This window comes from Cavia porcellus, unplaced genomic scaffold (assembly GCF_034190915.1).
Source record: "Cavia porcellus strain 051 isolate PalLab524CR breed Dunkin Hartley unplaced genomic scaffold, mCavPor4.1 scaffold_11, whole genome shotgun sequence".
Classification (NCBI taxonomy): Eukaryota; Metazoa; Chordata; class Mammalia; order Rodentia; family Caviidae; genus Cavia; species Cavia porcellus.
The window spans coordinates 15,614,181-15,626,808 of NW_026947494.1; the positions used below are offsets into that span (position 1 = coordinate 15,614,181).

At 34.5% G+C, this 12,628-nt stretch overlaps 1 protein-coding gene across 5 annotated transcripts in view; it reads right to left on the reverse strand.

Moving 5' to 3' along the window:
• Positions 1–591: 591 nt before the first annotated feature.
• The window catches only part of Cdh18 (cadherin 18), a 582,140-nt gene continuing 570,103 nt past the window's right edge, over positions 592–12,628 (reverse strand). For 3 of the 5 annotated variants that reach the window (XM_063258009.1, XM_063258007.1, XM_063258008.1), the window contains exons 11-12: positions 7,848–8,099; positions 592–2,991 (exon numbers count right to left, since the gene is read on the reverse strand). In XM_063258009.1, coding sequence (XP_063114079.1) covers positions 2,501–2,991; positions 7,848–8,099 — 743 coding nt within the window. In that variant the 3' untranslated portion in view covers positions 592–2,500. The remainder of the gene's footprint in view (positions 2,992–7,847; positions 8,100–12,628) is intronic. The other 2 variants (XM_063258011.1, XM_063258010.1) reach the window with 2 other exon arrangements.

A 12,628-nucleotide genomic window follows, 5' to 3' on the forward strand; every position in this document is an offset into this window, starting at 1 on the left:
AATGTGGAAAATATTTAAAGACTAATGAAACTTCATTTTGCTTTCATATTTAGATTTCACATCATTGGCTTAGAAGAAATGTTTTATCATTAGACAGTGTAAATAAAATTTGTTACATTAACAGCATTTTGATTTTGTTATTATTTTTGATTGTTGTTTGCTTCTTGATTTTTCTATTTTCCCTTTAAATGAAAAAGAGTGCTCTGTTGAGAATCACACATAAGACCTTGACGTTTGTGTAAATGTCTACACGAGTACAAAGATAATCATCTTTACGATCTTTCTCTGCTAAGCTATTAGAGGAATACTTTAATTGTAAATCTTTGATAGTTTATCTAAAATCTAAATTCAAAGAATGTTTAACTTCCAAAACTTGATCTTCCCTGTCCTCTTTGTAGAATAAAGTGAACACTCCAGGATTCACAGATGTTGTCCAAGGGCACACTCCACAGGGAGTCAGAGTCCAGCATTAGCATAGTCAGAGGCTGTGTGTCTAGGAGGTGTCCTGCAAGCCCCTCCATCTTTTAACACTGGACCGTACACCATTATGAAGTAAAAAAAAATGATAAAGCAGCATCTGGAAAGCTAAAATGTTGTAAAAGCTTAAATTACATTTTATTCCTCAGGCTTTAAACACAAACTGAGAATTACTCAAATTAAACTTACTTCCCATACCTCAAAACTGGAATATAATATAGCACAGGGCAGTGACAAACAGGCAAAATCCAAAATTTTGCACGTGGGTAGAATCAGACAGAAGATGTCATATAACTTGTGGGGACATTAGATGGTAAAAAATTTTAAATAGTAAAGGAAAATTGTTCCCTTCAAATAATTCTTATTTCATGAATTTAAAAATTTCAATTAATTGCATATACAGTGGTGAGATCATAGCTAGTGATTCAGACAAGTATGCTGTGAAATTTTACTTCAAGTTCAATAGCACGAAGCAATTATTATCTAAAACGATTTGGAAAACCAAAACCTCAAGAAAACTAGACTGCTTAGGAAAATAGGAAAACAGTTAGACTTGTATGTTGTATATTTAAACATTAGCTGAAGTTCCCACAAACTTCACCTAAGATAATAAGATGTTTTATGAAAAATGTATGTAAACATGTATTTGTAAACTGAAAAATTAAAATACAGTGTCTGCAAGCCTTTGTGCAGCACAAGACTTTGCAGTGTGCAAAATATTTTCACAGACTCTTATGTGATCCTCACAACAGCCCTGTGAGGTAGGCGGGGACGTCAGTGTCATTAATGTGTTATAATTTTGAAACCATGAAGCTTCCAACTTTCAATATTGTGTCCAAGGAAAAATGTGATTCTCTCATTTTTTTGTGCCGAATCCTACATATTTTTTGAAGTCACCAAACATGTAAAAACTAATCACGTTGTGAGACTGACAGAGTCTAAAAGGTGTGCAAAGACTAGAGTTCAGTCCTCCAGGAGTCTAAGAAGTTAATGCTCATAAAATGATAGGATTGTTTTAGACTGAACTGTTATCATGTGAAGCATTTATGTGTGATAAGTATCCATGACATAAATTAGTGAGTAGGCTGCAGTGTAAACTAATCAATCAGTGAAACTTTGGACAATCACTTTTAGTTACAGAAATGACTAAAACTGCTGATTTGCATGTTCAAACAAAGGAGAACCTGGTGTACCCTAACATGTCACACGGGATAAGGTTTTAGCTGTTTTTTAAATTAAAAGTCCTCCTGACTTTATTGTAGTTTACCTTCAACCATTCATGGTTCCCATTTAGAAAGGGGGGGTGTCCCTTTAAAATGATGGAGGGCAGGAGGGACAGATACAGTTGACGCACAGATGTGCACCAAAATTGCATACAGTAGAGTGCAGGCAGCAAATCCCCAAGCTCCATCAGTTTTGTATGGAGAGAAGAACTGGGGAGGGCACAGGAAATGGTACAGAGAAGTTCGTGATGGGGCAGCCTGTTGTCCTGGGGACACCTTGTGGGACAGCAAAACCAGACAAGGCTCAGGAGATCCGTCATAATATCGGACTTTCAGTCTCAAGGGTTTACCCAGCAGAGCCAGAGTGGACAAAGGTCATGATTACTTGTACAAGTTTCCTCAGTGTCCCACCCCAATAAGTGGTAGTAGTCATTGATTTAGAGTCCCTTTGTTTAGTTTTTTGCGGTTGGGGAAAAAAAAAAAAATCACAGATATTGAAACGGATATTCATTGTTTGGCTTATTTCAGGTATTGTTAATTAAAGGTACGACAGACTTTATTGAGCAATTGAAAATATACACAAGGAATGATAGCTTTCTCTCTGTATCTTTTTCTTATATTTGACTTTCTTTCCATTATATAACCCAGTTTTGCTTATAAAAAGGGCACTTGTTTCTACAGGAGCTGTGTACAGGGTGTTCAGTTCCAGGTACAGTTTGCAAGCCTCCTCCTTGTCATTGCTGAGGTTACATCTTCATTGGCTCTGGAAGCAAAGTCTGCAAGGTTGTTAGAATCAGCCCCTAAGTTGTTCTTTGAGATTCTATTTCTCCGTAGAGTTCAGCCAGCTTTTTAAACTCTGGCCCCCAGTCTCCAAGGTAGTGATAATCCTGATCTGATTGTGTGGTTACTGAGTCCAGGGAGCTGATAGAGCCAGCTTCTGATCTCTGGCCCTCATAGGCATAAGTCTGAAGAGAGTCATATGGGGGGACGCTGGGGTCTAGGTCTGCCTCCACCAGTCTTTGCTTAAGAAATTCCTGAACATCTATACTTTCCAGGGTGGATAACGTCTGGTGTCTGGGCGTGAGCTTCACCTCCGGCCGGATGTCTCTCCGGCACTTGAGCTCCTCTGCAGCAGAAGGGTTTCTCAGCGCTGTGATGTCAAAGGCCTCCGTGTCTTCCTCCCCTCCCCCTTCGTCATCATAGGTGACCACGTTCTCCCGGACATCTTCTTCCGAAATGATCAGGGGCTCCTTTTTACTCCGCCTCAGGGTGATAAAAAGTACTACAATCGCTGAAGAAAAATAGAAAGAGAATGAAGAGTCAGGAGAAAACATGAATTTTTGGAGACTGGACAGCAGCACGTTTTAGTGCCTGCTTTGAATCACCAACTGCTCTGAAGCAAAACCCTTGACTCTGAATAACTCAAGATACTTTAATGCCTCCCTCAAGATAAAAAATGAGTGCCCCAAGGCAGCACAGCAAGCTGCTGCTTTTCTGTAGAAGATAATAATGATATTCTCATTTACAAGGCTCAGGAATTCAGGTTTCTTGACTCCCATTTCAGGGTAACAATTTAGTATTTTAAGTGAAAGAAATCAATGATGGGAAAGCAATATAAAATTTAAAGTTTTTTCAAAATTGAGAGGAGCGTCTACCTTTACACCTTTAATTTTTGGTATATTTTTTAGACAATCAAAGAACAGATATTGCACATAGCTGATCTCATTTGGGAATTGTTAATTTTGTACAGCAGTGTATTCATAATTACATGTGTTTAACAAGCTCGAAAATATTACCTGCTCTGTACACAGAAAGTCTCTGGGAAACACTTTGACACAACTCATTCATTTAAATTTCATGGAAGAGCTGAAGTTTCATTCAATTATAAAATGAGGAATTTGAGACTGAGGAGAGGGTATAAAATACTTGTAATCTAAAGAGTGGCTCAGAGAGATGGAGATGGGCAAACTGACGCCATAATGTAGGACTTCTCACAATGAAGAAGGAATCATCTTCCATCTTCCATGTCACTTCACTCTGTGTGTGTGTGTGTGTGTGTGTGTGTGTGTGTGTGTGTGTAACAAAGAACCCAGTGATCAGCTGGACTGCAGCTCACTGGAGGTTGTGTCAACACTGTAGATTAGTCATTAACACTAATAATGCTGAAATCTCTAGATCAGTTGACAGAAATAAAGCTCATCAGCTTCGCTTGGGTGACTTCTCATTATTCTAGATCTTCCAACTTGATATACTAAATTGTTACTAAATAGAAGTAATCACCTCACATCAACTTTGCTATAGACTGCAATTAGACCCAACAGTGCGCTACAGCTATGCAGATTGTTTTCTTCTTGCATTGCTAATACGCTGGACTTTGTGATAGTAGTTATCTAGTTCTTTACATTATAATACATTAATTAAGAAAGCATATTAAGCTGACATCTCAGGTTGCTAGGTTTATCATGTTGGAAAAAAGCGTAACATTCAGTTAAATATAAATTTGAGTAAAATGTTCAAATATAGGGAAGAGCAATTAGGGATGGGGAGAGAGAAATACAGCAAAAAGAAGCAAAATGATGAAACAGGAAAAAAATGGAAGTAAAGATTTTATAAGTAAGTAGGGGAATTTGAGTTATAGGGAAGGTAAGAGAATCTTGTGTGTTATGTACGGGTACAGATTTCCTATGATGAATGTAGTCATACCTAAAATGCACAAATAAATGCAATTAAGAATATATATAAACATAAATGTTAATTTTATACACACATACATATATACTTATATAATGTAAAATATAATATGCTCCCAAATAATATTTGAGATTCATACATATACACAAAATACTGCATAAAGTGTATATGTAAAAATATTATATCACTGCATGTGATACATTTATACTATAATCCATACCGCTCTCTCTACATATATGTATATATACATATATAAACATTTTTATTTGGCTGTATATTGCATTTTATCTGCTAAAAAGAATTGTATGTAAAATTTATGTGAGATTTGAGTGATAGTACACATAATAACAATATGCAGTGATTTACACCACAAAGTAAAAATATTGTCATGGATGTCAATAAAAGAAAAGTACCACTCGTACAATTTTTATGAACAATGAAGCTAGTATATTCTATGGTCTTCAATATTATAATTTTTTTTTGTCTTTTTCATTTTTATCGGTACCAGGGATCGAACTCAGGACTGCCTGCTTGCAAGGCAGGCGCTTATGCCGCTGAGCAAAATCCCCAGCCCCCCAATATTATATAATGTAATGTAATGTATAATAATGTAATCTTTGTTTAGATATTATGGGTGAGTGTTATTTCAGAATTACAAATTTAAAAATACATTTTTATGATCTTTTCGTGTTAGTGATAATTTCAGTGAAACTTGTGAACTCACAAATTAACTTAGAATTAATTTTCAGGTGAAAGTATTTAAAATTGATTGCCAGATATTGTCTGAATAAATATAAACTCTTTCAATGCCATATAAATTTTGTTATTCATAGTTGTTCAGCACAAATTCAAAAGAATGATTCTATTTATTAAATTATAAAATTTTCTATATAAACATTTAAGATTCCAATGTTGTTCAGAGTTCCTGATGGATATATACATAATATAAATATACTGTTACTTATACCAGAGACTAAACATATTGTCATGGAATTCAATAAAAATAAAGTATCACCTGCTTGAAATAATAATATTTTTCTGCATAATACACTTTGACATTTTCTTTTATAATAAAATTTTCAATTAATTTTTAAGTTTTCATTTTAACACGTGAAGATAATTGTATGCTGATCAATGAAAGCAAAATTGAGGATCATGTTTCTTTTTCAAATGGACTGTCTTGTACAACAAAGACTTGGAAAGGCTTATATTAAAATCAGTTATTTCTATTTTCTGTGACTTCTTTTAGTAACCCTAGAATATTCCAGAGATTTTGTTTGTATTGTATAGCTTTTTATTTTACTCTGTTGTGTTTTGTGTTCTTTTTTTAATTTTAAAGGCAAAATTATAAATATTATAATTTTAATGTTGCATAGAAAAAATAGCAGATGTGGCCAATAATTGTATCAATAAATCAAATTTTGGAAACCCAATTTTCCTGGCTTCCTTGGTCCCACATATTTTGTGTAAAGTATGTGCTGTGTTGAAACACCTCTTGCTGTGTTTACCAAATCTCCAAGTTCCACACTGCTAAATACAAATCATAATTCTGGTGCTCAATGTATTTAAGTGCTAAGAAGCTCTGATGATTTTTACTGGGTCTGCATAGCATATCATCTTCTAGGACACCACTTTTCCTTTGAACATTTTTCCAGTGTTCTTTTTCCTGACTTGTTCATTTTTCTCTGTTCCCTTTTCTTTCTTGACCTAGTGATCATTCTGAAGTTCTGCTTGGCTCAGAGTTAGTCTGTAGTTTCTCTGTATATTCATCCCCTGTGTGTCTTTGAAAATAAAATATATCAAATATATCTTCAATGTCTGCAGCTCAGGTGAAATCAGGGCCCACGTTCAGCCAGACACAGACTGGTGTGTATCACGCTACCTCACCTAGATATCTAAGTTTTCAAAGGTCATTTTCACTTCACATGAAGTATCTTGGTAATGTTCAGTTTCTTTCAGGTTCACTGAAAATATGCTAATTTAAATCATGTTATCTGAGGGAGACATCAAACTTCCCTCTTAATTGTTTTATCTATGGGCTCTCTTGACAGCATGATTAATTAATGCACTGTGTATTTTTACAAATTGTAAATTATACTATGAGATTGATTTCTTATTTTAAATCCTTCTTTATACACCTGGAATAAAGCTTGCTTTTGGCCTTCCTAACAAATTGCAAATGTCCCATTCCTACCCCTAATCCCCCCTGTTCTTTTCAGTTTCATTTCATTTTACTGGTCACTCCATCTGTATGAGTAACTTGTCATCCATGCCAGGAGATAAGCAAGGACACTTCCTTGCAAAAATGCCTAGGTTTCACCCAAACATGCAGCTTTACTGTCATTTAAAGCAGTACCCAAAAAGGAGCTAAAGTTAAGTCAGGAAGAGGAAGGACAAGATTGGAACAGAAAAGTGAACATGTAACTACACTAAATGTAGAAGTAAAAATGACTGATATCATTTATCTTTCTTATTAAAAAGTTGGGTTCTATATTTCATTTTTTTTTCTTTTTACTGTGTTTCACTTTAAATAACAATTGAAAGGGTTTAGTGTAATATGAGATTCAAAATGGATATGACAATAGACTACTAAAAGATGCTATAAAATTAGACAATTTTTAATAGAATAAAATGTAAATTTCGAAGTTTAGAAATCCTATTAGTTTGAATTCAATTTAATTTAGCATTTTTTTCTACTGGAAATTGAACTCAGGACCTTGACTTACCATGCAGGTGCTATGCAGTGAGTGATATCTCTGGTCTCTAATTTAAATTAAATTAGTAACATTATGATATATTGGACTAAAGTAGTTGAGAATGAAAATAAGATAATAATGGTGACTAGTATTTCAGATCAATGTAGATTTCTTATTTATCATGTATGTTTGTGGGACCAATATGTTTTATACATTAGTACATCGGGAACCATTAACTACCGTCAAGCTAGGTAACCTACCAATCCTCTAAGTCATCCCCTTTTATGTGTATGTAGGTAGTGAGAGCACGGAAAGCTGCTCTCTTGACAATTTCCAATGCATGGTTCAATATTGTTATTAACTACAGCCCTCTTCTTGTACATTCAATTTCTATTCTTATTTGTACTATGTGTATAACATTCAGGTGTTATGAGTCTTCATCAGATTCATTTTAGAATTACGTTCTGCGAAATAAATTGCCAAAAACCTTTTGAAGATAGGATTCAGAATATCTTAAAATTTCTGAATTAGAGACTCGGAAACTATTTCAGTTTTCCTTCTGACTCTGCTGTTCCCAACTTCTCATCATACTTGAATCAAATTAATTCAACTACAGTACTGTGAAAGTTAATCAAAAGCAAGTCTGTGCAGTTAGTCTTCGCACCCACATGCCTGCACATCTTACAGTGCAATACTGTATAAACGGTCCGCTCTTACTCCGATGTGCCATCGCATCGCCCCCCGGAGCAGGGTGACTTACCCAGGAGGATGAGCACACAGAGGAGAATAGCGATGAGGGCTCCTGTACTCAGACCCGCGGAGGACAGAAAGGCTTCTGCGTGGCAGGTCCGCACGCGCCCATCTCTCTCGCACGCACAAACCCTGATGGTGAGGGTGCTGCTGCTGCTGAGAGAGGGGATTCCACCATCAGAGATCATAATGGGCAGATAATACACATCCTGAATAGTTCGACTAAATCTCCTCCGCCTTGTCAGAATGCTGGCTGTGTTATCTATGACAGACATAAGCAAAACAAAGTGCACTTAGTAAAGCTGCCATTAAAGATCCACATTTCCTTGAATGGATAAAATGTATATGTGTGACTTTTTTTTTTTTTTTTTTTTTTTTCACCTTATGTAACAGACAAGCGAGCATGAAGGGACAATTATCCTGGAGTTGGCATTGATAATTTTTTTCTCAAATTGAATGGCCTAATTTGAAAACTTGATACAGCCAAACTAGAGGGTTAGGAGAACAGTTTGAGGACAGAGGATGGAGGAAGTAATCAACCTTTTGGATATGCATGCAGCAGCTAAAAAGATGTAAGAAAGACAACGGCTTGAAACTCAGAGTATCCTAAACTTCATGGTGAGCTGGGAAGAACTTCCCAAACCTCAGACTGTAAGTGAGAAGACTATTTTTACCAAGGTATGTAAGCGATATTAATACATTAAAAATGTGTAAAAATCCACTGGTAAGACTATATTTCCATGGAAATATCACATTGATAAACATTTAAAAGTGAACTATGATGTGAACTCTCTCATTAGAGAATATTCTCATTGGGAGGTTAATGATGGATAAAATAGTAGAGTCTGTTTATGTGCTTTTCCAATGTCATATAATAAACCCACAGAAACTAGTAAAGAATGTGTTCGATTCCTTGTTTTTCACTGCAAAGGCAATTTATATTATAAATGATAATTATAATTGCTTTGAATTCTGGAGTATAAACAGACCAAATTTACACAGATGAAAACTAGTATATTCTAGAATCCTGTTCAAAACTACAGTGTCTTTCACCACAAACTGATATTAATGTCCTTGAGTGAATACAGTCTACAGTACATTTTTTTGGTTTATTCCTCATCCAGAATGTACATTAGTGAAATTACAACATTGATGTACACTTGATGTGCTTTTTGGATCCCCTTCGTAAAAATAACTGTTGTCCTAGGTGCTGATTGGGTGCATAAGCAAGGTCACACTCTTCTGGAGCCTCTTAGAATCAGTGTCTATGCCAAAGTTTAGATCTTTTCCGTCCCACTGCTGACAGCACTGAAGGATAAGTTATCTACAGCAACCATTAGGCTACAGCAGAGGCTTTTGTCCTCATATTAAGTATGCCTAGCATAAAAGTTAAAATTCTGTTTTGCATAGGTGTATTTATGATAGTCATGATCCAGTACATGCAATATCTTCTGGATTACACATTGTTCAATTAATACAACAGAAAGATAATTTCGCAAATATTCAATAAAATATAGAGAATCAAATACAAAAAATATACACAGTATAACTGCACATGCATTGTTGAACCTATGCTATCGAGGAAAATATGAATACTTCAAAGAAGAATTAACAAAAGATGTGCTTTTCAAATAAAAGGAGAATTTAAACATGTATTAATTTTCTACTCTGAAGTAAGTCAGAATAGAGACTAGTAGGGAGACTCAGAGACTAGGAAAAAGGGAGGAAGAAATTACATTATGCATTTGAAACACAAATGGCATATTCGCCCCTGAAAGCTTGATCTTTGAGGAAACAGATGTATCAAGTTATAAGTTTATTACTTCATGATTAACACAAACTTATTCCTATTTAACAACATTAAAGGAAAATGTAAGAAGTAAATATTTATGGGACCAAACATGTTAGTGATTTTCATAACTGGTGCACTGAAGAAGTGATCTAAGTCTCTTGTCCTCAGATTTCAGAAAACATGAAAGCAACATATAATACGATAACAGGCATTGGTAGATGAGATTTCCCTTTAATGGTTCTGGACTAGTATACCCTTCATACTCTTTATATAATTATTAGAAATTTAATTTGAAGTATGATTAGAAATCAAGAAAGTTGCAATCTATTTGCTTAGGTTTTAAAGATTTTAAAAGGGAAACTTCATGACACAAAGAAATAAAAATGTTTTCTGAACTTTTCAGCTGAAGGTTTAACTTCTTAAAAGAAAAGAGGATGGATGAAGCAAAGAGCTTTCCACCTAGAAAGGTCTAACAGAGTACAATAATGAGCTCTTGACAGCGGATGTTCTGTACTTTAGCAGAACAGCAAAAAATGTTCTTGGTAGAGACTCACTGAACTTGAAAAAGAAAACTTTTAGTACTGAGGGAGAAAATGACAGTGATATGGAAAAATTTATACATACACGTGTACATGCATGCAAGTATGCAATACATATAAATATCTGTAAACATAATTTGCCTTGTAGAAAGTACCAAATTAAGTGACATGAGCAACAAAAATCTTCAAACATTACATGTGCTTCAAATAAAATTATAGAATGTTTTGAATAACATTCAAACTGATAAAATCCATATGAGCTGTATAAAGAGAACTACAGAAAGACAGAACATCTGTGATGAGAAAATGCCTTCATCAGCATCAATTAACAGATCATCTCCAATAATATGCACACAAATTTGGCTCCTAAATTTATCCCTCCATAGTTTGAATACAGACAAAACCTTGTAAATAATTCTAATACAAAGTTAATATAGTTAATACATTCATTTCCAATGAAATTTAGAACAACTTGAACAAGACAAAATGCAATAAGAAGTAAACGCCAAGATAAATTTTAGTTTATAAACTGTGGAGACCTTCAGGTGGGACAGATCTACAGACGCAGAGGTGCCTAACCAAGTAAAATTATCTTAGGAATAGCACTGACTACACATAGCTTTAATGAATGCCTTTATTGGAGTATCATGTATATTTTTGAGTTGATCAGTTTAAAAGCAACATTTTAACCTGTTGCCAAGGGTGTAGGAAGTCTGGATGGTTGATAGAAAATTTTACCATGGGAAAATAAAAGATAAAATTGTGTTTTTGAAAGACTTTTTGCAACAAAAATGTTACCACATGTCTGGTAAGGATAAATGACCAAAGAGTTTCTAAAAGTGTCTAGAAATTTTTCATAAGAACTTAAAAATTAATTTCTTTCTGATTACAATCAACAAGGCATAACCCTAATCTTTTCTGCAATTATAATATCAATTTAATGAATAAATAGCTTTGCACACATTTTAATCCTGCAAAAAATGAGAATTCATTTTTCATTTTATTGTATAACTCCATTTCTTGTTCAAACTTGTAGGCATACAGGAAAAACAGGATGATTTCATGTATGTATACCTCATCTGATTCATGAAGGTATATTAAAACTATCATTTTGATGATTTTGAAATAATTAAAATGTATCCTTTTGGGAACCAGTAATAATTAGCAAAGTAATGCTTTCATTTGTGTAATTAAAGAAATTGTAGGTATATTTCATAACTGATGATAACATTGATGGGAATTTTTATAAATATTTTACATTAATATATATTTAATTAGATACTCTTTAAAGTATTGTACATATAGAGACAGAAAGCAACAAAATATACTAGAATATGTTGCAGCCTGCTTTTGGATTTCTGATACAATTTCATTAAGCCAATGTTATATATAGCATTATTTTGTGTTCAATATATTGAAGGACCTTGTTGGGTGGGATGCACACTGTGAGTTGCTTTAAATTAAAATAAGGCATGAGTTTTAGCATATCCCCTGAGGCAAAAGGAAATTCATTTTCAACCTCAAAATTACTAAACTACGTGATCTGTGAAACTGAATTGTTAGGTTCTTATACTCCTCCTTGCATTTCAATGTAATCCTTACTTGATAATTCAAGTGGAGACTTATTTGTATCTCAAGTAAACCACCTAGCAAACAATGACAATATGTCCAAGTCTACCAGGCTGGCAGAAATATTTGAGATCTTCCTATGTGAGTCTCTAATTAGACATTACATTTTTACTTTATTTTTTATATTTTATGTGTTTGAAAAAAATAGATGATTGAGCCTCATCATCTACCAAACAGACCAAATGGCATGGATTCGTGTTGTGTTTGATTTTCTCTCGTTCTCCAGCTGCAAGAAAACGGATTCATAATTGAACTATTATTAGATCCCATGCATGAAACAGGGATGTTGTGGTTTCCAGCAAAGCTCCTTTCACATAAGAGGTGCTTGACAAATAATGATTTGAACTACACTCAGCAGGAACCTGTCTTGTGTTACAGTTTCTCATTATGCCAGGCTGTGTTAAGAAATTAAATCCAAAATGAACCAGCATAACTTGTAACACTTCAGCAGCATGATCGCTTTATGCTCTCCACAGTAAGCTTTGTTCTTTCTCTCCTATTCCCTGACTTCTGCTCGGTCAGTCTTAGAATGACTCTAATCTGCTTTTAGACTAGATTCTGCCTGCTCAGGTAGTTTATAAACATGCGTGTGGCCTCCTTTGCCTGAGTACCAACCATAAAAATGTGTAAGAGTCACTATGTTATTATGCTCTGATTTGCACGTTGGAATGTCATCCTTTTGAACATTTCTTCCATTTTTCTTACTAATGTTTAAATTGTATACAAACACAGCCACTGGCTGTCCATTTTGTCTTCGGAGTCATGTATGATTTTGGAAAAATAGTCGTAACCACTCAGTAGGCCCACTTGCTATACAGAGAGACTTAGAAT